The sequence below is a fragment of the Exophiala aquamarina genome (assembly GCF_000709125.1).
Source record: "Exophiala aquamarina CBS 119918 chromosome Unknown aczIA-supercont1.22, whole genome shotgun sequence".
Taxonomy (NCBI): Eukaryota; Fungi; Ascomycota; class Eurotiomycetes; order Chaetothyriales; family Herpotrichiellaceae; genus Exophiala; species Exophiala aquamarina.
In genome coordinates this window covers 349,004-373,344 of record NW_013550566.1, presented here as the reverse complement: position 1 = coordinate 373,344, position 24,341 = coordinate 349,004, and the positions used below count along the sequence as shown (strand labels likewise).

General features: G+C 48.5%; 4 protein-coding genes across 4 annotated transcripts; 2 read left to right on the top strand and 2 right to left on the bottom strand.

The window, feature by feature from the left end:
• Positions 1-6,921: 6,921 nt before the first annotated feature.
• A1O9_12358 (uncharacterized protein) lies at positions 6,922-9,235 on the top strand (the record flags this gene model as incomplete). Its single annotated transcript, XM_013398859.1, has 3 exons — positions 6,922-6,961; positions 7,012-8,062; positions 8,167-9,235. 3 exons carry the CDS (start codon positions 6,922-6,924, stop codon positions 9,233-9,235), a joined length of 2,160 nt encoding a protein of 719 aa, XP_013254313.1.
• Positions 9,236-9,704: 469 nt separating this feature from the next.
• A1O9_12357 (uncharacterized protein) lies at positions 9,705-10,575 on the bottom strand (the record flags this gene model as incomplete). Its single annotated transcript, XM_013398858.1, has 2 exons — positions 9,705-9,930; positions 10,037-10,575. The coding sequence occupies 2 exons, from the start codon at positions 10,573-10,575 to the stop codon at positions 9,705-9,707; spliced, it is 765 nt and encodes a 254-aa protein (XP_013254312.1).
• Positions 10,576-16,639: 6,064 nt separating this feature from the next.
• On the top strand, positions 16,640-17,758 carry A1O9_12356 (uncharacterized protein; the record flags this gene model as incomplete). The annotated part of the gene is made up of 1 exon (XM_013398857.1): positions 16,640-17,758. One exon carries the CDS (start codon positions 16,640-16,642, stop codon positions 17,756-17,758), a length of 1,119 nt encoding a protein of 372 aa, XP_013254311.1.
• Positions 17,759-19,249: 1,491 nt separating this feature from the next.
• On the bottom strand, positions 19,250-21,045 carry A1O9_12355 (uncharacterized protein; the record flags this gene model as incomplete). Its single annotated transcript, XM_013398856.1, has 5 exons — positions 19,250-19,382; positions 19,430-19,888; positions 19,943-19,965; positions 20,017-20,432; positions 20,574-21,045. 5 exons carry the CDS (start codon positions 21,043-21,045, stop codon positions 19,250-19,252), a joined length of 1,503 nt encoding a protein of 500 aa, XP_013254310.1.
• Positions 21,046-24,341: the final 3,296 nt, after the last annotated feature.

Genomic DNA, 24,341 nt, shown 5'->3' with positions numbered 1-24,341 from the left:
GACATAGTTGAATTGCTCTCATCGACACGAGGCTGGACGACTTCAGCCATGATAGGCATGGCACCGAGGAGGCAGGCAATTGCATGAAGTCGCAGCTGGAGGCGTCCCATGCTGGCTTAAGCTGACGCGACTGGACACTGTGACACTAGCAATGGATGTGCAGGAGCAGCGCATAAAATGCTGGGAGGATCCAGATCATGAGGGGCATGTTTCAATTCTCCATATATATACACACAGCAAGGAGGTATCCAAGGATCGAAAGGCCCACCTGTCTCATATCTGGCAGGGCCTAAGCTGAAGACAAAATTAGGCAACACCTCCTGGACGATTGCAAAAGTTCGCAACTTGTAACCCCGTACGTGCAATGGCGAATTGTGAGGCATATTCGAGAAGTGAGGATTCTCAAACCTCTTCAGCAGCCGGTGGGGATGTCGAGGCTGAAGAGGGATATATCTTGGTCATATCTTGTATTCAACATCCTAGCGGGTCCCACATGGGTGCCACAGCACCAATGGCGTGGCAACTGCTAAGCCCAGATGGGCAGCATCTTGCGAAACACGTGATCTCTCATCTGACTGATATTCCGGCCTGCCTGTGTTTTGCGTCTTGGGAACGGCGCCGTGACGATCCATGGATGTACTCGAGGCTCTTTCTATTTTGTTTGCCTTTACTCACAGTGCTCCCGCTAGTGTTGCCGTCTTTTCAAATCGGCCACCACAATGGCATGCGTCGGTGACAGCGACATCAAATATCACGCCAGCCTCTAAGCTCCCGCATCAATTCTGCTCCCCTTGCGTTGCGGGCTATTCCTTAGTGCCAATTAATTTGATTATCCGTAGACCTGGAGATTGGGCTTTCAGCTATCCTCGATGTCTTATGGCGTTTCAGGTACCAACGACATGAAAAGTTAGACCTAGACTTCTCCTATCAGCTGCAGCACAAAGGAAATCGCAGTAATATGTTGAAATGTTGTCCTTGATCTCACCAACACCATGTTGTATCGACGATGTCCAAGAAAAGCACAGAGCCAAAACAGTTGGTATTGATTTGCGCCTCAACTCTTCGTTGTGTTGCAAAGCCATTGTCTCTTCTTATACATGATCGAGTAGAAACCTCAACATGAGAACGAAATGGTAAGAGAAAATACCGGCGAAGGCCGGATTCATCTTGCAGGGAATCATTATGAAATCATGGAGCCTTACTAAGGAAGAGAATTCTTCCTTCGAAAAGCGTTTGTTGCCATCTTAAACAACGGATATACGTCCAGGTGTGAATCCGGGTCGCCAGAAACGGGAGCTGGTGATAGATACTTCACCATCGGACAGGGTTGACAACGGAAACGACAATGCGGTGGATGGCTGGGATTGGCACTTTGGGTAGCTTCCTGTCAACCTCCCAGAGATGGGCGTTTCAACATTGCTATCCAGATGGAGATCGATGAGGAATATCTAGTGGGATCTCAAACATTTGGCCCCCAATATTTACTTTGAGAATTTGACCTTTTTCAGAAACTTTGATTGGAGAAGGTAGAGTGAGGATCGACAGGAACAGCGAGCCGCTCTCCTTCGACCGATATTTCTGCAAAGAGAACATTTCGTAGGTAGATGGCTTTTAGGAATCGTTAGAAATCGTATAGGACCATTCGTCTGGAAAGCGGCTATGGGCAATTATACAGAAGTTGCCAGCTGGGGAGGCGGAGCTACTACTGCGATTGCGTTCGGAGTATAGAAATGCGTCGGTTCGGGTGGGAAAACTGCAAGCTCTATTGCTGATCTTGCTCGAAGGGAAGTGTCTGATCTGGACGAGAAGGCAATGGCTCGCTGAAAGATGGAAGCCGTCCCACATTTCGCGCGAGAACTCGGCTGACAGCTCCAATGGCAGGGCAACTATGTTTCCAGAAATCATGCATGATCTTGTGATGCTTCCTTCAAACAAGGAAAAGGTGCAAGGTGCTGAATTCCAGGAGACTGATGGCTAAGTCGCGTACAGACGTATCGAATGTTATCTGGCATCAACGTATCAAAGTCGAGCGGGACAGTAGCCCAAGCTCCTGCCCAGAACAATGAACGCCGCGCTGCTAGACTAGTCTCGATATATTCAGCCGATGGACTTGCCATGACCGGAACGCTGTTGCCAACGAGGGTAATCTGTCATAGGCAGGCGGCAGCGGGGACACAAATAGCAGGTACATCAGCTATTGGATGTGTTAACTGCGCTATTTGCATCCACGTCACAGAAGATGTTTTGCCAACGGTTTGGAAGGCCAGAATCGCGCTTTGACCAACTGCTCGTAGCTTAGCCTCGGTCAATAAGGGCTGACCGGAGATGTGTCCGATTCACAAGCCAGGTGTCCCATTGCTAACCTGACCGGGACGTAGAAACTAGTATTGTCTGGGAGTACTTGAGGTCTTTGTCCAAATGGAATTGAAATTGAGGGGGCGGCTGCTAGGAGCTGGCCATGTCTTGAGATATTTGATCTAGGTCTTAAGCGCATCTCAGACATAGCATTAGTTGCATCGATAATCCACCCAGTGGGATGGATGACCTAACTCGAATGCAGTGATCGACTCTGTCTGCGTCAGGCTGGCAATCATCTCGAGATAAGACCTCTCCGATAGTTTTCGAAGTCCGTCCATTTCGGTGATGAAATAGCATCCGCCGGCTATGTCAAGCAGGAATTCGTGAACCTGTGAATGAATGGCCTCTGCTGCTTGGGAGAGTAGTTTCGGAAGGAATCGGGACGAACTTCTCAAGAAGCAGTAAAATGCTGAATGGAAGTGATGTTACTGTGCCACATCTCTTGCTCCTTGGCTATTCGTAGAGGGTTTCGATGCTGAGCGAGGCTAAATGTGAGATCAACTGAGATGCTCCTAGTGCTCCTGTAACATGGAGGAAGTCGGGCGGGTGCATGAAATGGAGGGCGTGCGAACAGGTTGTAAGGTAAGTTGCAACTGGCAACTGGTGACACAGAAAAGGGTAGCTAAGAAAAGACTCTCTGGGAATCGGCGTGCTCTGCGACAAAGGGTGGTCGATGATGATGCAATAGATCTTGACGGAAACATTGCACGGGCGGCACTGAGAACTCCCTGGGCTCGAGTGGGCTGAGATAGTGTGCCGCTCCCCAAGATTAACACGCGTACACGTAAGACGCTGGACCGAGCCTGTCCCTGCTTTTAACCCTTACTCTTCTCCAAGACGTAGTGCTCGCCGTTTGTAGGGGTGTGTGAGAGGAAACCAGTGAGAGAGGCTCAGACACGAGTGGAAAGGATCTCCTCGCCCAGTATGAGAACATCGTAGGCGCTCCGTCTCTTTCCTGTCTCTACGTACTTTCCTCTATCCAGGCTCTGTCATAGACCCGAGCTGTGAGGATCATGGATGTTGGTTTCTCGCGAGCAAGCGAGATGTATATTACTATATTGCCCAGCGTATGAACGTCGCTTGTCACTGGGGATCGGCCTCAAGAGTGTAGACCAGAGCCCTCCATGGCTCCAAAGCGAGAAGGAGTCAACGATAGCTGACCGTTCATGATGTTCCATAAGGTCAGGAGCAAGTCATGTGTAGGGAGTCCACTGAAGTGATTTGGGAGGGCCACTGACAGGCTACGGGATGGCGGGGTGCACGATCCAGGTATGTGGATTTCTTAGGCATGAAGGGTTTCGGTGCATTGAGAAGGCCAGGGCATGATTGTGACAGTTGAGGAGGAGGTTGCTCGTTGTCAGGAGTAAGGCCACTAGCATTAGGCAACAAAACTGAGTAGGTCATCGCAATGTGTTGCAGTTGTTGCATGAGTTCATATGAGTAATGAGTACCACGACGAGGGAGCGCGGGAGTTTGGTAGTAGGAACAGCCGAAAAAGCTGCAGAGTACTGCGTGTAATACCTAGAGAAGAGTGAGCCTAGGGCCCCGTCGCATACCAAGCTCTTGAGATTAGGCGCATAGCAAAGTTGCCGCCTCCCCATAACCACCTAGGAAGCTTCTCCAATCTTAAGTACGAGTCCATTGGTACGAGTCTTCGACCTCTGCTTGAGCTGGGCTTTTGACGCGTCGCTCGCTACTCGAAAATCTCGCCTCTCTCGGATCCATAATCGACGCGTCCCTACTTAGCCTTTTGACAAAGATCTGAAGTACACAACCTGATGCCGGCTTTTGCACTCAACCCGACTCCATCACCTTATCCTTGTCGTTTTCGCAGCGGGCTGTGTGTGTCACGGGTTGAACCCGTAGTTGGTCTTGATTGGAACCGGCGATGCTAACTAGGCTGTACAACTAAACGAGTAAATGGCATCACGTGATATTGTTAGTTGCCTAGGTTACTGGATCATCAGCACTCTTAGGTGATTATAGCAACTATACTTGTTGAAGATCGTCAAGCAATTATGAGCGGATGCCTCCGCTCGCAAAGCTTAGCTTAGCGTACGAGAGCGCCGGTCCGAGCCTTGGCGCCAAGGCTGTCATTGGCCGTATGGACGAGTTATGCCACTCTCTCACGCTGAGATAATACCATACATATCACTCACCTACATTAATCTCTTACCCTACACGGGGCCTCTAATTCCCTCATATGGAGTCAGCGCTGTGCTTCGCTACCCAACCCCGCCACCGCCCTTCAAGTCAGGAAATGACATCAGCAATTATGTCATCGAGTTCACCATCAGCGCAGGTGTTGACATTGTAAGGCCCCACCAGGTAGACTCGTTATTACTAACAAGTCAAACGTCAGCGTTGCCTCCTCATTCCTCCCCCAGTAACCTAATCTTAAAAAATACGCTCAAGCGACTTTCGGATAGCGATCGATTAGCCCTTCGCTCTGACTTCCAACGACGCTGACTTAGCGCTTCGCTAGGCTTTGGCTGCGATTGACGAGAAATAACGATACTGCAACGAGAAGGAATGGACATTTACATTTACCGGGCGGAAAGCTGATTTGAAAGAGGAGGCTGAAAAGGTGATGCACTGGCTCAACCGATTCAAAGCCGTAGGTGCTGTCGCCTGTTAATGCGGACCCTATAGATTTAGGCTTATCGTGGGCTGGTATTCGCTGTGTGCTCGAGGTAAGAGCCGCCTAGATGGCCCTGCGATACCTTCTACTAAATCAACAGCTCGCCATCTCTGATGAAAACTAAATAGTTTCGCTGCTCGTCGGGAGCGAACCCGCTCTGGTCATGACGAATCGACTGAAGGCGTCCATGGAGTTCTTGCACAGGCTGCCAGCAACACTCTTCTACCAATCTACTTCTTCAGTTACCTTTTGCCTGTTTTCTTGTCGCAGTCTCGTCAACTCAGCGCAAAGTTGGGCCCGATAGTAATCGGATCTGTATGATGTCTTGGTTAAATGTCTGCGTCTACCTCCCGAGCGGTTAACCCCCAAGAGGTGGGTCTAAATTGACGCCATGTTCTGGAATTGACGCCACATTCAGGTCTCTCCTAGAAGCAATAAGCTCGCAGGAGCTGGGGCACCCAGTAGTGGTAGCATCCTTAAAAAGCTTTTTACCCACAGGCGGGAGGGGTCCCTAGTGTTGACACCCTCCTCAGGGCTTATTGTTCACGGGGGGTAAGACCCGGCATCAATCCGTCTCAATTGTGTTGGGGTATTGATCGTCGAGAGACTTGGGCCGGGAGATGGGGGGTAATGATGGATCTCGTCCAACATAGCCGCAGCCGCAGTCGCAGCCCTCTCAAGCACAGATCCGTGCCACTGTGTTATCGTTGTGGCGGAACCGGGTCGAAGCAGCCGCCCAGCTGGGCTCTGCTTTACACTCATTGTCGTTGTCTAGCTTCCTTCTCATACGCGCATTATATCTCTAGTCTATTATATATATCGCGTACTTAGTTAGCAAAGGCTGGTGAGGATGGTAGTATCGTAGTTTCTACGTAGTCTTATTAGAGAGGGAGTCGTTGTCGATTCCGTGTATAATGACTATCCTCAATTAAAGTAATGTTGAGTGAGGGCCCCCGATAGTGGAGACTAATCGAGCTGGGCTTAAATTTGATCATGGGTTGCAGTTGAGCACCAATATCTCAGCCGCGAGACCCTAAGCGCAAGGGCAGGGCAATTCTGGTGTGGCGGTTTCACGTAAGGGATCTTACAGTTGAGTGACCGTTTCAATATCGCACAGCTCGAACTCAGGAGGCTCAGGTTTTGGAAAGATGCTCACACTATCGAAGATGTCGCCGATATCCACGGCAGCTTCATCTGCCTTCTCTGCAGCAATCGAAAGTCTCATTACACCAGCTCCTCTCAGCCACAAAAATCTCAACCTTGCCAGTGCGCAGGCGAGGCGCAGGACAGGCAGCAACACCGAAGTCAATCCATATGTTGCCACATCGAAAGTAGAGATAGGGCGTGGAATAAGGTATGTTGGGGGCGGTAAACACCTGACGATGCGTGCGCTGCCATCTGAGACAATAAGTTTGTGGTTCATTTCTCTACGGCTTGGTGGCCATGGCGTTCATGCGGACTGGAAAACAAGCGCGTTTAAAACTCTCAAACAGGATATCTGTCGTAACATACTTCCGAATTTGGCTTAGTGTTCTAGGATTGCGGCGTAGGATGCCCGTACGCTGTGATATCGAGAATGAATAGAAGACAAGCGCCGACTCTCTGTAAGCCCAACCTCTGAAACTACAGGACGAATACAAGGCTAGAGTTACAATCTTCCTAGTGGCATCCCCTACCTCTATCTACCAACGAATTAATCAGCTAAAACGGGCCGTAAAATCCCATTCGGTTCAGCCTGTTGGCCAAGAGCATATTTTAAGGTAAGGCGTCCACTACGCACGCGCATATGGGGGTTGGGGGCGGGGTTCGCCTTGCCGTCGATCTTTCAATCTCCGACATTCGTCCTCGGTTTTCCATTTAAATGTCCAGAGTTGCTCTGTTCCTCGTAGTATGGCCTCAAGCCAGTGTAAAATACGCTAGGTATGGGTAATAAATTCCACAACGGATTCTGGACGAACTGGGGTGAGTCTACCGCCCTCGTTTTCATTATCACGCGCTAATCAAGTGAACAGAGGATGGCAAGATTGGAGGTGCTACCCTTACGCTGCCGGCATATGCAGGCTTGATTCTGGTCTCCTTTCTCACTCTGTTCGTACAGTATTCCGGTAGCTGCTTCTGGCGCGTGGTTAGCTTCATCTTGCACCAGACGAGGTCGGTGGCAGCGTCGAAAGATGGCCTTTTCCATCAACAACAGGCCATCCTTAGAAATTCTGTGACTGCAACCAACGCATTTTGGACCATAGCCTCGTCCGCGTCCGCGTGGACAAGCAAAGGAAAAGGGAAGGGGAAGGAGAACAGGAAAGGGGTAGGAGAAGCGAAGCCTCAAGCGCCTTTAAGGACCTCGTTACCGCTGCTTTTGGTTTCCGCTATTCATATCAGCCTTTTTACTGTCGCAGGATTGTTTTCGTCCCGCGTCACGACGACCTCCGCTTCAGGACAGGCGCTGATGACCGGCGATATTTGCGGGTTTCCTGATGAGGTGGAGAACCTTCGAGGTGTAGAGCCAGAGAATTTGGATGAAGAAGGACTACTCACATTCAACACGCAAGTCCTACTGGGACGTTTGACTCTCTCAAGGAGCGCGGCGTATGTTCGCTCGTGCTACAATAACAACGACAATGGGGCTTCTGGCGGCTGCAACGTTTACGTACAGCCGTACTTACACGGAGTCAACGCATCATCCGTCAACGATACCTCATGCCCTTTTGTAAACGAGGAAACTTGTGCAACGTCGTCGGCGGTGAGATACGATTCTGGAGCCATACATTCCAACGAGGATCTCGGTATCAACTCCCCGGAATCAGACGCGATGACAATACGGAGGATAACGAGCTGTGCTCCTGTTAGCGCCAAACGATACGCCACGGATTGGATTGAGGACTTACCGGAAGCGCTCGGTGACGGGCGCACGAATACGACGATAAAATTCTACGAAATGGGGCAACCTACCTCCGGTGACAACGACGGATGTGACGCTACATTTAAGAATTCCACGACAAACCTCACGACCTTTTGCGTTTCAGAGTTCATGAAAACATATGTCCAAGAACCATACACGATCCGGTGAGTTCCCAGTATCTTTATCCACTACTACGTGGGTATTACCATAGCGGATGCAGTTATACCTTATTCCTTTGTTTACACCTGAAGATTCTAATTGTTGTTAGGGTCCAAACATCCTATTACGATAACGAGACAGCCAGTGACTTCATCCCAATTCCTGACCTTCAGGTCGCCAATGCCGATGTCACACTAATTGCCATCTTCAACAAGGCAAGGTACAGTGAAATGGTCGATGATGAACTTTTTTCTGCCCACAACGAATCTTCATCCTGGGGACCCGGCTTCTTCACTGCGACCGATGATTTGTCCGTACTTGGTTGCACCGAGCAGTATCAATTTTGCAATATTAGGAACACGCAGTGCACGCCTGTTACCGGACTCTATGGAATTAAGCACGCATTAAATTCTGAGGACGGAGACTTGGACTTGAGCCCTAAACAGAGAGCAATTTTCGAGCTCCTGTGGATGCCAGCCCGATCTATGAGTCTACAATGGTCGTTCAAAGTGCTCGGTACAGAGCTTCTACTCGCGAAAGATTGGTTATGGGCGACTGTCAGCGTTGGCTCATCCGCTCTACCGCCCAACCACTGGCAGCTCGAAGCCCGAAACCTCCACAATGTCTCCCTGGCTGTGCTCCAGCGGCGGGTTTCCGAATTCGCATCCCCGAACGAATTTGAGATTCGCCCAGGTTTAAACTCGCTCGCGCAGGTTCGAGTACCTTCCGACCCGGCCCTCCGCGATCTTTGTACCGCTCTGAAACTACGAAGTAGTGAGCATATCTCTGTGAGCGTGCTAGGAATGGGAATTATTCTCGGGGTCGGTAGCTTGCTTATTCTACTCGACTTCGTTCTCATTCAGCAACTCTTCTGGATGAATATTCTTTGGTGGAGAAATAGGTCACCTCGCCGTCAGAAAAGGAAAGAGGATTGGCAGACCACGGGCACGTTGCAGCTTCAGAAATCCGCATTTGAGGCTAGGGGTATCGGGCCCTGGGATGACGATGAAAATGAGACGCCTGTCCTGGTGGACAGGGACAAGAAGTTCGCAAGGCTGAACGACCTCAATGAGGATTGTAAGCTGGGCGAGAATACAGGGGATGATGTAGGATATGGTAGGGGCACGTATGCACCGGTGCCAAATCAAACTATGGAGTCAAGGAGCATGGATGTATAGGATCGTGCCGCTGATATTGAGGATGCTAGGAGGGTATCCAGACAACAGTAGTTTGCTATATATCCATGAATGATGTATATTTTCTGACATTTTGGATGTAGTCCAGTCCATCTCCAGCCACATCTTAGATACAGCCTCACTCAATGTTGAGTTAAATGTCCTTTTGGGGCGTTTATAGATGATGCACTCTGGGAAATTTCACTCTCGGGTTACCAATATCTTCAACTCCGACATCACTCCCTAGCAATGATCCTGCCAATGCTGAGTCTCTCTCCCTCTATTAGGTTTGCTTATCTAAATGAGCGTCTATTACCTGTGCTTTTGCCTGTACGACCGACAGTGGTCTGTGTAGGTGTATGCGCCATTTGGGTGGGTTGACAGTAGGATTCTTTCTTTCTCTAACTAAATATTGTTCTGTTGTTCTGCCCTGCAGACATTTCACTTACAATATCACAAAAAGCAAGTCAGTTTATCTTCCGCCCTTCAAAAACTGCGCCTCGTCGCTGTTAACGGTCTTCAAGTAGTCCTTCTCTCCGAAATCCACGTATCCCTCGCCGTCCTTGGTGTACGTGTATAACCAGGGTTGCTGTGTAGGAGCCTCTGCTAACTTGAGATATTCTGTTCCTGCCGCATCGCCGCTGATGTCGCGCATAACGGGTAATCCCGACGGTGTGCGTTCGTCGGCGTAGTAGAATCTTTGAGATGGCAGGGGTGTAAGTAAGTTTAAGAGGCAATCGAATAGTATTGAGTCTTTGTGATGCTGAAATGAAATTTGGAGGTCACGCCGAGTGAATGACTTACTTGAACCCTTCTTTCGCGTAAGCCACCGTAGCAAACCTTATACCGTATGCACAGAGCGTTTTTGCGATCCCAAAGCACAATCTGTTCTTGAATTGAGAGTGGTTGAGGATATTTCCTGTGAAGATAAAGGTCTTCCCGGGGGTGCCTGGAGGCAGGGCCCGGAAGGAAGCGATGGCGTGGTGTAGAGCGATTAGCGGTGTGGTTCCATTGACTGCTACTGCGGTATGGAACTGTGGGACGGATTCTGGTGCAAGAGAAGCAAAAGGATCTTCAGGATCATCCAGTTTGTATTGAACGGCGTTGTACACCACAACGGTGGGGATGCCGACGTTTTGCCTGACTTTTTCGAATACTTCTAGGATGCATTCGGGATTGCTTAAATCTGCTCGCACGTGATAGTATCCGTTATCCTGGTATCCTTCTTCGAAGGAGCGTGCTACAAGAGCGATCTTGTAGCCCTCTTTGAGGAAAATTTCAGGAATCTTAGTCCCAAGTTTGGGGCCGGCGCCTAGTAAGAGGAGTACTGGGGGAGCCGACATGTTGAATATGAACCTCAGTAGTTAGTGGTAATGCTACTTCGTTAAGTAGTAACCGATGATCCTATCCTGGCTTGAAGTCAGTGGGATTCGAGAAATAATTAACAGCCGCGGAAGGAGCGGGTGCTACCGAACTCGGCATAGTTATGCGCCGAAGCCGTATCTATAGCTCATGATCAAGGAGAATAAGTCCACTCCTCCCTCTCTGGGCTTGCGATTTATGGAGTAAGTCCAGTGGTAGGCGACGATACTCGCTTTGGACTCCGAATCCGCTTAGCACGGTCTACATTCAATGTTTGGTTTTGTATTCAGTGCTCACTCAGTGAAGACTAAGTCCGATTGTGACGATTAGGAATATTGGGGACAGCTAGAAACACAAACTTCTATGAGAGCTTCGTGGCGTAATGACAATCCATCTCGCACTCGCCAGTAAGAAAACCCAGTACCTGTGGTCTACTATATGGCTCCCTGGCTGAGTAATGCACGAGATATTGTGTTACGCTGACCACAGAGATTGGCACAGCGCAGCAGCAAAGCGCGGCAGCAAGGCCACTCTATCAGATTCGTACAAGACGTCCTACGGGGGCATATGGGATCTCCCTCCCAACCTTCGTCTTCGATGACCTACCACATCCCAAAGCCCGAGAGTGCTATTTATTTTCTTCCCCACCTTATTCTTTCACTATGCCTCGCCTAGGTTTGCCTCACAGGCCTTTTCTGTCATGACTTAACATCCGCCAGTAAAAAGAAATAGAAGGAATTCTCACAAAAGGCATAAATTAGAAGAAAGTATCCTCTTGTTTAATGTGTAAGTGTGGTCAATATTTTAGGTATAGATGGTCCCGCAACCGGCAAGAGCTTCTGGACTCAGTAGACCTGCGTCGCCCCACTTCCTTGGTAGACACGGTAAGGTACCGGGTCAAATAGTTTCATCGTGTGCAGGCACCTTCTGAGCGTGGCGTCTCCTGTGGGCCAGGCAAGAAGAATATTCATCCTTCCTACTCTGAAGCAGAACCCTCAACACATAGAGTTTCATACGAGGCAAGCGTCGAAATGAGCTGTAATCTGGAGATAATGTTTAACCTGCCTATCACAACTGGTAAACCATCCTGTTGAAGGCCACCGCCAGGTATATAGATCTGTCACCCAATGCAACGGCACTAGTACTGTGACGAGACACATCTATACGTATCAATGCCCTCCATATCTAAGCTTCAGCAATGAAGACCTTAGAGTGCGGAAAAATGCTATCCGTCGAGTTGAAATTCGCCTCACGGCCAAAAGTGCAGGAATTATTTCCCACCGTAGTCATGCTAAAAAGACCACCACGATATTTCGGCATAATGGTGGAGCTTATTATCTAGTCGGCGTCGACATCGTTAAAATCGAGAAGGTAGACCTCCCCACGGACATTATACCGCTTATACCAACGCCCACCGATACCGTAGAGATGATCTCCCATGACGCTACCGATCAAGTGCTGGCAACCTTATAGTATATTAACAGCAAAGCCTGTAAGGCTCTACCATTCACTCGAGGTGGTGTTAATGGCAGTGAAGATGGTGACAGCATCCTAATACTCAAGATTCAGTACAGTCATTCCAGCTCCGACATAGATCAGCTCTCCGTCCACCCCCGTGATGGCACTTCCCCTCTCTATCCCAAGAGGTATTGATTCCAGCTCTGTCCATGAATCTGTCTCGGGATCGTACACGTGTCTCTCTCCTGAAGCAACTCAGTCAACCTCGCTAGGCTCAATGTCAACAAGCCCGCTAAGCAGGTAAATCCTCCCGTCTGCAACTACAACACTCGGGTGATTGAGCCTGTACGCCGCCGGGGATACAGAGTGCCAGGTGTCGGAGGGTACGTCGCAGAACTGTACCAAGTCGGTTGTGTTCAATCTAATTCTAACTGTGCCATTTAGTATAGGGATAACGTAACGAGTATTCCACCGCTCAATTTGAGCCTTAGCAGGTACAGAATACCATTTACCCACAATGGATTTCTGGGTGGCCTTAGATGCATTCATGAAGAAGGATCAAGGAATATAGTCACCAATCACGTCAGGGGCTTCCATGGCGTTCCACACTGAGTACACATTGCAGATCAGCGTGATTGCAATCTAACAATGTACCGAGTCCTGCGATGTCGCACAACAAGCGAATATCGCCAATTTCTCCAAGCGTACCTTGAGTAGGTTAGGGAAATCCCGTCATGAGCATAAGAGCATTTATGGTGGTCAGAATCTACAATGACGAAAGCCTAGAATTGTGTGCCCCACTTTGAATGGCGGTAGACCCTAAACCTGCGCAGGATTAATAAAGACTATTAACATGTCCCCGGAGTTTTTCAGGGAGCTATCCTCGGAGACAAGCTAGCACCCGGTGTGCGATGGTTTGCAAGATCGCACGGCCAGAAACACTATCGCAGACCGAGAATGGCGTTGTTCGACTATTGCGGTTTTCGGAATCATGTTCTATAATTACGGTTCTTAATATCGGCGCCCCTAGACATCTGACCGGTCCTTCTCCGCCCACTAGTACTCGTTTACCCCTAGGGGGCAAATAAAGTCACCTGGGTGTTTGGTGTACTCCTAAACTCCGGGTTTAAGCTAGCCACTCCGTTCTCTAGACCCCTGCCAGCTCTATAGATATAGTAGTTATGTGCTCTTCACCAGTTATCGTATATTCGGAAGTAAAGTTTTATTCGAAATCTCTTGGTCGCCTCAACGTGAGGTTTAATTACCGGCCAATTTTTGGGGCCTTCAATGGCCGCCTATTTCTCACCGTCTTAGTTTTTATGCTTTCTCAAGGAATCTTCGGAATGGATAAGTTCTCTCTTTCGCAGAATCAGTGTCATGCTTGAAGGAATAATTTTGTTATCAGTCTCAGTCGTTTGTAGGCTGGCTGGCCACGGTATACAGACATCTCTACCTACAACACAAGGAAGGCGATGGCTGCTTTCACGAAGAAATTGGGTGTCCTCAACGAGAAGGCCGGGAATTACGCTATCGAACCGTATTTGTTATCTCTGCTCAACAAATTAACATGCGTTGGTTAGGTGTTTAGTGTCATTCTAGGTGGGTGGCTACGCCGTCGCTTGGGTCGACGCATGTTATTCTTCACGTGTTTCTGGGAGAAGATTTGCCGGTGAACTCATCAATTAGAGAAAATTGCTCTCATCGCCAAGCTGTGAAACAAGTGAGATTAGCTTGCAGCAACGGAGAATATATACATGATTATACTGTAGTGGCTTGTTACGAAAAGACACTAAGACCAATCACATGCCACATTCGACATCTTATAATAATTGAGGAATCTATTTCGTTACCAAGGTAAGCTGGTGGAGGCAGGGAAGGTTTATAAGTGAGCGCTGGCTGGGAAGGAGAAGTCTTACATTGTGGTAGAATCAGTAGATCAGTAGACACGCTTCAGCTACCTAGGATAGGATGGAAACACTTAGAGATTCGCTCTTGCCCTCCTTCGTATAGGCTCCAAGGACTAAAGAGATATATCGCGAGAAACGTATTAATCGTATAGTGTTAAGCCGCCCTTTCGTTACTCCGTAGGGCAAAGCTTGTGTACATATAAGGCATCCTCTAGAGAGATTTAAGGGTTAAGTCACTCAACAGCCTTTAGTGTAGTATAAAGCTGCGTACACCACGGAAACCTTCTTACTATAGACTTTCATGAAAAAAGCTCCTACTGCCTTCATGCTGTCATAGAGTACATTATAGACTCCTTTCTTTCTTAGGCGATAATTCACTTGCGTAAGTAGGTGGAGGATACCTTAAGTTACCTATCTTCTTAAACTAGCAACTTAGATACAATTAAATAAATACTCCACGGATATTCCGGCATGATATCTATTAATACAAACCCACTCTTGAAGGACTCGCTGGCCCAGGATAATTAAATATCATTCCATAGAAATCTACGTTTAATTATCACCCAAGCTTCTATTTAGTAAGGAGCCGCCTATGGGTTGAAGTCTACTAAGAAAGACTTGAACTTAGGCTCTAGATACTAACAAATAACTAAAACCAATTTAGGACCTTTTTTTGACAGATTTCAAGTCGCTATTTAGCCAGCTAGCGTACGCTGACATCGACAGAATTGTTGCATACTCTTAACGGACAACGCACCGTGAATTTTTCTGCGTTTATAGTTACTATTCTTCTAGTATCTATAAAGAATTTTCACTTAGATATAATCAATTGGGCATAGAAATAAACAGCTCGAAAGACTTAATACTAGAAATCTCACATAATCACCAAGATAAATAGTAATCGTCAATGAAATTTCTTCTTAGATGATTGCTAATCAGGGCAGCGTTGTTGTGGAGTATGTTTCCAAAGTCACGAACGCTGAACATTGTCGACAGAGCCGCAGTCAACATAATTACAAGTCCAATAAAATAGTGGGCAGCGTGAATGAGTCATCGGAGTCATAGAGAAATCTCGGAGCTCCAGTCTACCACAAAATGTCATTCTACAGCTTTGTACAAGGAGTCCTGACTCAATGGTGGAATTAGCACTTTGTCAATGCCCTGACATCGTCGAGATCATATGATTGGAGAAAACAACCCAACGAACCGGGAGCTGAAGTTGTACCCTATAAAGATGTTACATAATGGAGTCGGTGGGCACAGAACGTAAAGTTGAACGACGGCGAGCGATAGTACTTCGGATATTGGTGTATGTAGCCGCGCCACCAGTGCGAACAAGCTCTGAGACAGTTCCCCTGGAACCATACAAGAAGTAGATCAAGTCCACGAGATATACGTCCGTGAGAGATTCCACAAAGGGGAGCCTGGCAATTCCAGAGACGCTAGTCTAGTTATCAGAAAACCAGTGGCTGTCTAATGAAAACCCAAAATGTCGTACGCTTAAGCAGCTGAGGATGCTCTTAAGAATACCACATACGAGGACCTATTCCAGACTTATTCGTCCAGAGGCCGCAATAGCTATCTCTAAATCCTAGTCTAACCTGTGAAGGGCCGTGGCTTGGCTTAGGAGAGGGAGAAAATCGGGAAAGCTCAGCGGTAGAGGTCATAAGGAAAGCGAGAAAAGAGAGAGATGTCGACACAGTGGTAATGATCCGCCGGGAAAGGTTGCTCCCGATTGAAAATCGCTTACTTCTAGGCACGGTGAAGCGTAAATCTCCAAACCTAGTAATGCTGGCGCTCTAATGCTGCAGGCCACGCATTTTATCCCCCCAAAGAGAAGGACTCCAGCATAGATCATTTGTCAAAGATCAAAGGCTTCTCAGTTTTCTTTCGAGGAATAAGGGTCTCGAGCACCTATAACTCGCCCGAGCGTACTCTCCTAGGAGCGCAAGCCATATTAAGTTTCGGCAATCCTCTTAGACGACAAGCCTGCCACGTCTAAGAGTGACGTGAACTTTACAAGAGCACAAATTCCTCGATGCTCGGAATATCCATAGCATATCTTACCAAAGAGAGGCTTTGGGGGGTTCCCACATCTTTCCTGCAGACTAGCATGAACTAAATCCTTCCAAAATGCGTGCTGTTATTTGAGCTGCTTGCCCTCGTAGCTACAAGTAGCCCCGTCGCCGAAAAACCACTAAGCCGTGGGACCTTACAACGGACCAGATCATCATATCGCATTTTGTTTCTCTCGGCGGTTACTAGCTGCCTTACACGGCTAATGAAGGGGGCACCCCAGGCTTGGCTCCAGATTTAGGCATCTGACCGCTGTCTAACATGTGGGGAATTTCTAGGCGATGTATACACAAAAGAGTAAGCTCGTCGCTACCGCAACGATCTAGCCAGCCACTTCTTCCAGTGACAAGTACCAAATTCTGAAGTTACCGCCTGGCATCCCTCAATTATTATGGAAGGAAAGATCCTTTGATGTGGCTTAGAGCATAACATGAAGACATCACGTTACGTTGCAGGCTTGCTTCTTTCGATCCAGAGCGTGTGTGCCTGCGCTCCGAGACACCATGTGGACAGCCAAGGTCTACACGAATACCTGGCTAGGCGAACAGCACCGACCACGATCAGGATATCGATTCGTAACGTGCGAGTCTTTGATGGTCATACCATGTCCGCTCCGCAAACTGTGGTCATCGACGACGGCGTGATAGCTCAGATCGGGGCTGTGGACAGCCATGAGTCTTCGGCAGTCCAAGTTGACGGGACAGGCAAATTCTTGGTACCAGGCCTCATCGACAGTCATGTGCACATATCGACACCAATGGCATTAGATGCACTCGCCTCTTACGGCGTCACGACAGCGGTCAATCTAGCTTGCTACAACTATACATTCTGCTCAGCTTTGATGAGCTTGGAGGGAACCGCAGACATGATTACAGCATCACGCCCCGCGATTGGGACTGACAGCGCCCACGCTCGCCTGCCTTTAGGTGATAATCCTCCTGGGTCAACACTGTCTCCGGGGGACAACACATCCGCTTGGGTTGAGACTTGGGCATTTCCGCCTGAGTCTTCAGCATCTTTCCTGAAAGTCACCGCGGAGCCCGATGGTCCTAATCAGGAACTCCTCAATGGAGTCGTGGCTGCAACGCATGCAAAGGGCTACTACGCAGTGATGCACGCATCATACCTGAGCGCATACGAGCAGGCTATCGTCGCCCGACCAGAGGGTATTCAGCACATCCCTGCCGATGGCATCATGCCTACGCGCATCGCAAGGCAAATCGCAGCACAAGACCAGTTTGTCACACCTACCATGGCGATTTTCCGCGTAGGCGCCAACTCCCAGCTCCTGCGCCAGCTTCTGGGGCAAAACTACACCTGGCCTGTCATGCAAGCGAACCTCCACGCACTCATCGCCGCCGGGGTTACGATTCTCGCAGGTACAGATTCCGCTGACCTTCGTGCTGCAAATGTCACAATGCCGTACGGCTTCAATCTACATTGTGAACTGGAGTTTTTGGTCGAGGCAGGCATGCGGCCCATCGACGCTTTGAGAGCCGCAACGGCACTTCCAGCCAAGCTACAGAACATGTACGATCGTGGGGTGGTGCACGTAGGCAAGCGCGCAGATCTAGTCTTGCTAAATGCAAATCCGTTGGTGAACATCTCGAACACGAGAGATATTGCTCGGGTGTGGGTGGCGGGCGTGGCATACGCGGATGTATCTCACGACGTTAAACAGCGGTGCTCGCAGTTAAACTTGATAGCGAGGGATTTCTGGTAGTGATTCGTCAATGACTGTCATCTCTTCCTAGTGAGATTTTCCTCCTGAAATTGAGTAGCTCTAAGTTAGAGCTAAGCTATCGCCTATATATACTGTGAATATCATAAAGTTGCCGTGGTTTTTATCGAGTAAACAAGTCGATACGAAAGTGCCGCGCCGTCCGCGAATAATACTATTCGAGCTCAGACTGGAACAGCAATGCAATAAATCCCGGCTATTAGGTACTATGTCAGTCGTGGGACTCTGGGGGGATCACAGATGCCTACAAAGATCAAGGAGGCAAACCGTATGTTCTACACCCCAACATAATATTGTACGGTTTTATGTATTGTTATACGCCCGGTACAGCACCGAGCTAACCTTTGCTACTCCGGCAAACCAGCCATATGAAATGGGATATGATAGAAAGGACCCTCAGACCAATACCCACCGAGGAGGCTGGCGCGTACAATAAACCATTTGCCATAGTGGTAGAACGTCCGACGCGAATGATGATACAGGTTACCGGGACGCTCCAGAAGCACAATGGCAACGAGGGTTCCCTTGATGTTCGAGATCTCGAGGCATTTGGGCGCCGTTGCGTCCCAGCTTGGCAAAATTAATCAAATATCTGATGCCACAAATTGAACAGTATGTTTTCTTTCTTTCTTTCTTTCCAGTCAGGGATTGCTATTGCTTCCCATGACACAACATCGAAGTATGAGTAAAAGTAAACTTACGTCACCTGTATCTCTGTTTCCGGAGACATGGTAGGTTAGCTCAAAAGCAAAGTCACGGCCCGCCACCCGCATAGGTTTCTTGTACTGCTCTATGGACAGTCATAAGAGGGAACGAATGCGCTCTGCTTGAGTTATTCGATTTTCACGAGAATGTTTCATTCTTCCTTTAACAAAGGAGCCCAATAAACGCAACCTCAGATGTTCGAATAGTGATATCAATCCCAGACGACAATCCAAAGGCGTTCCTACTCTAGTGCACTTCGTGTATTTTCGAGATGTCCACCTATAAACGCCGCCTATGGCCCTAGGGGATTTAGCAACTCTGTACGACAAGTACGACATTTCGAAAGCCACTATTTGGCTGGCGTAAGTAATATTTTCATTTAAAAATGGACCACTTAAAGACTTATCCTACTTTTTAATACTGGCATATTTTATAGGGTTCGCCGAGCCTTTGTAAACATCTCAGCGGCGATCATTACGCCCTCGGATTTGTTCGCTAAATTGGGTCTATAAGATAGGTACTACACAACCTTTTCATCACTCGACTAGATTTTCTGAGCTTTGCATTTAAATTGACCACCTCTTTTCGATTTCTCGTGTTGAACGTTTGAACTGGGACATGGCATTTTTGAGCATGACATTACGGATGGAACTGCTGAAGGGGTGCGCCTCGAAGCGGCAAGTCTGGATCGGCGTTGAATGAGAGAAATGGCACTGCATTTATGCCAAATTCTTGCCATATTCGAACAATTGGCCGATGATAGTGGAGTCACTTGTCTCTTAACGTGACCAATACTATCGAGGATGCTGGAAGATTAAAAGACGTTCCTAGCACTATTTCCTCCGTCACCTTTCCCTGAGGTTTACCGGACGCGGTCTCAAAGCTCTGCCCGGCCCAGGTCCTGTTTAGGTCAGCGCCAATTCTCCGACGGAGGTAAACGCCACTCACACTCCCGTGTACGCAGTGGTTTTTTCCGATTGCAGGCGCTTGAGAGTAGACCTGCCAGCCAGCGACAGTCCATTGAGCGTTACGTTGATGCTCGATTTTTCACCAGTCCCGAGATATACTTGCGTGTTCAATACCACGAGGCGCATAAGCTGCTCACCTTCCCATATTCCGTATGCTGTCAGAGTCACATTGGTAGTGGGTAGTTCGGCTACAAATGCGTCTCGAGACTCGCCAATTGCCTCGTTGACAACTAGAAGAGCGTTATAGGAAGGTAGGATGTGTGGACGTGAAATGTTGAGCCCATCACCAGCATCCCAAATAGGCTGAATAGCGCTGTATCGATAACCAACCCCTTGGTGCAGATACACTCGCTCCACGCCGTAGGAGGCGCATAAAAGCAGGTAGTCGGTGGTCCAAAGTGCAGCTTCTACGGTGTTGCTCAAGCCGGGTTGCCCGTGACTAGAGTATTACTGTGTCAGGTATGAAGATTCTTCGCATTCAACGTGTGCTTACCGTGCCACCGAGTTCGTCTCACCCTGGATCTGATGTTAACAGGTAATTCTTCGAAGTGGAGGTTGAACAAGTACCATTACGTATCCTAGCCCAGCAGATCGAGCTGCTATGCGCCCACTTGTCCTTGAAGACAAGTTGGCACGAATGAAAATCTTGTCCATCAACTCACCCGGCCTCACAACGCGACGAGGGTCAAACGCGCTCGAGTATAAGTGCTGATTCCAATGAGATATTTTACACCTGATCCCGCCATTTTCCAGCAATCCGGCTGTGAATGTGCCCTCTGGAGTCCATTCTGGTGCTTCCCACGAGGTAAAGGTACCGGGATAAAGCTTCGGGCTATCCGGATTGGAACAATTGAAGTCAATCATACTGCTGATGGTACTTGCAAATTCTAGCCATGTAGCGGTATAATTTGCCACATCCCAGTCGCGGCCCAGGCTCCCATTGACAGGAGATCGTGTCAGGCCAAAAAAGTCAGGCTCGTTGCCTATTTCAACCTCGGATAGTCTGATATGCCTGGTAAGATTCGCTCGCAGTCCTTGAAACGCATCGCTCACCAAAGCGGCCTAAGCCAATGTCTCGGTTTTGTTCAAGTGCTCCAAATTCAAACCCCAGCATATCGAGGTACCAGGTGGGAGATTTCCAGATAAAGCGTAGAAGTCGCGGCCAATGAAGACGTGCTGTGCTTCGGGATTGGGTTCTCCTTCAGTCGGTAGTGGAAAGATAGCATCCATAACTTCAATTCCAAGATCAACTGTGGCGCGGTCAACCGAGTTACCTCCGACCCTAAGAAAGGCCATATGTCCAGTCCTATCCGCTAGATTCCTCAACAGCTGATGAAAATAATTATTGGGCTTTCCCACGGCCTCACCAGCCCAATAGGGCCAGCGATCCAGTTCCAGACTGAAAGCGATGAGGTTAGGCGACAGTTTCTCAGCCCATGCCGGTCTTTGATGGGGCAACTGAAGTGTGAAATTCCATTCTTGAGTTGCAGATACATGGAAGGTGGATAACCACGCCAGTAAACAAGCTGCAAGTTGGAGGCGCATCGCTAACAGAATGATGAAACGCAGCTGAATGACTCTTGAAGCGGCAGTCATTTTTATTTCTACGAGTACCTCGCTTTGCGGCAGACAAGAAGACCCCACGAGTATCAATATAGTCCCACAATGGCAGATCAAGGGTGATTGGACTATCATCTTTTGCCAGGTCGGCGTAACACTCAGCAAAAGCCCATCAAATGCTCGTGGACTCCTGAATTCGGGAGCGGTGTCAACTAATCCTCAGTGGCAATGCACGCCAAGAAGATGAAGCCTGACTTCTTTCGGACCCGGCCCGTTGTTCGCTTTTATTAGGAAGACCAAACCACATTCCCGTCTTACTTTGTGGCGGGGCACGGGGTTTTCATGATTTGGCAGGGCATAATGAAGCCCCGCAACTTCGTTTATTTGCAATAATCGATGGTGGAGAGGTAGATTCTCCAAGTAGAATATCAGGTCTCCGTTTTGAGTCCCGGTGGGAGTGTCGCAGGTCCCAGTTCTGCGATCCCCAGAAGATATTCCAAAGCAGGACAGGAACCATCGCCGGTTCTCGCAGCAAACGATTCTCTGGCGAAAGTCTCCAGCTTTCCACATATCAGGTAATCACCTAACTATGACTTGGAGTCTACGGTATTCCGTCAGCCCTCCACGGAATAAATTGTCAGGACGACTCTTACCAGATCTGGAAGAATCTTTCAAGCAGCCTTCGATGAATATAGGGTCTTGTACTCATCTTGGCGTGCAGAAGTAGCAAGCACCGTGTGCCGACTCCATCTTCGAGCATAGCATTATCAAATAAAATGCCAAATATGACTCAAGCGCCATTGAAAGCACCAGCCTGAAGGAAGGATCGACAAGGATGAGATTGGGAAGTCCAGGGACAGAGAGCAGGTCATTTGTATTAGATGAAGCAGATGATCCTACCGAGCGAGAGCATCTGGTCTAATACAAACCTGGGTATTCAAATGAATCCGATTGGGAAGTGCATACCATTGCATGATATAGTCCCAGCGATGAGGGTGATGACGAAAGGAGTTTTCTATCTAATTTGCCTAAGTTGTGGTCGAACGGATCCTTGATACAATACTCCGCCGGCTTAGACACCAGAGCCGGCGATTCAACGGCCGAATCTGTGCTCTCTAGTATATCTTGTTGCCGTAACTAACCCCCTTCTTAGCCCGTGGGGCGCTGAAAGATTTCCTGATCTCACGTAAACTGCTAGAGAGGCTACTATAGGTCGAACAAAAGGAACTCAAAGCTTACGAGATCTAATGGCAGAAGATCTCCATTAGAGTACAATATAATACAATATATATTAGAAGCTATTATTTCCATAGCTTAATGTTCTACAATACTCGACAATGTATAGATACACGTCTAAAGATAGCACCGTAGTGCGGAATCTAGATTAATTTCTCCTCGTAGACTGAACGCTAGTCTCCAGCGGGAGAAGGCCACAGAGAACCAGGAAGGCTGTGACAAGAGCCGGAGGTGAAGGAAATGAGTACATTATAACACGAGATTAATGACCTTTGTCGCTTTGACGACTGAGAATTATCCACGAGGAAATGAAAGTAGTGATCGTAGTACAGATTTCTGTCAAGATTTGGCGTGTCGGGTAGAATAGACCTTGGAGTGGCCTAGCTTTGCGTTAGACGTGCTACAAGGACCGAGCCAAGGGGGCCTGTGAACTCTTGTGAAAGGATCTCTGACTTCCATGCAGCAGTACAGGGCATTCTAGCGCATTACGGCAGCGGCTTAGTACTCTGTTAATGTCCTTTTTGACAGGTTCTGATTGTGTATCGAGGCACATTGGACGTCTTCAGCGGCGAGTCGTGGAGACTCCGGTTCCTTCTCGTCTGCAAGCAGTACACAGCATAAGTACATCAAATTTTTGGCCCGCTCAACTGCAGGGAACAGTACCGTCCTAAGTTTTCGCCTCCGCAGGCCATTCGCCTAACTTCTAACCATGTGCGAAATCCGTCCGATCTCGACTAATTGATCATTATCCGCTCCTGCTGTGGCGTGATGGTGTCCAGTCCAGAATTTGGTGCACGTTCTGACGTTCAGAGGCACTACGCAGCCACTAAGATATCAGCTGGCACAATCTCCCAGTTGGCATCGCGCTGTTGGCATGTATCTGATCCTGAGCACGACTAAGAAGTTGCTACGGGGCGAGTGACGAATCTTCTCGGTTGGGGCACGGTGTGTCCTCCCCTATCCCTTACTAATCACGTCGTCCATCTTCTCGCCGAGTTGCAAGGACAGAGTCCAGGCCATCCAGCTTCGCGATCAACGGCTTCGGGACATGTGATATTCCTGGATTGGACGATTAAATGTTGGTGGAGGCCGGATAGCGTTCTCTTGATGCTATACCAGCAAAGTCGAAGCCGGACAATAGACGAGTCAGGGAGTGAGTTCTCCTTGAAGTGGAAGAGGCGGCGGCAGACACGCAGTAGAAGAGGAAAGATAATTAATTAATTCTAAGACCCAAGCCGATAGTCGGCTAGACTCTAACACACCTACTAAGCATCCCGGCTAGGGTCGGCCTAGCCATGCCTGGTGTTTAGAGAATATGACCCTACATTAGGTCTGTTTTACGTTTGTTTTTAAGGGGCTCGGCGGCGCGCCTAGACCTTCCTATCCAGCCCCTATTTTAGGGTATATCAGGGGCATATCCTATTTATTCTCTGTAATCTCTACACAAGTTTTCACTACCAAAATGGCTATCTTGATTTCGGCAACATCTGGCGACTGCTAATCTCGGCTAGGATTTGCCGTGACCATGTCAAACCACACAAACTTGAAGAGGCATAAATCAATATGGGGGGTGTGTGTTTGACCCTGAACCCGCTCAAGGTTGCCGCGAGGTTTCAGTCCGGGATCTTCATAGCCCGGGCTTCTGCTTGGGATGTTGAGTAAGAGGTGATTATTGCTCGGCGTCCGCCGGTAGAATACTGTGGTATTGTGCTGCTATGTGTTGCGCAGCATAATTGTTACAGGTAGATCGTGCCTCTGACGTGGTCACTAGCGTTGCCCTCGGTCAGACCCGCAGAGTGCAAATGTTTGGAATCGTGAGAAAATGTTCCTGTACAGTGCAGCGGAAGTTTAGGCCCATGTTGCACGAAGGCCGTGAAGTAAGATTCTTAATTATTCTTGCGGAATGGCACCATCAAACAATAGGGTTTGTCCAGGGGGCAGACCAGGAGTGTCCTAGGGTGTTATTATCCGATGTCAGTTCATTTCCCGCTCGCTGTATGGAAGCATTCTCACATCTATGAACCTTTCATGGCCAGTATTTCAGCCTACTGAAAATACGACCAATCGAAGAGGTGTAAAACCAGATACACAAGATT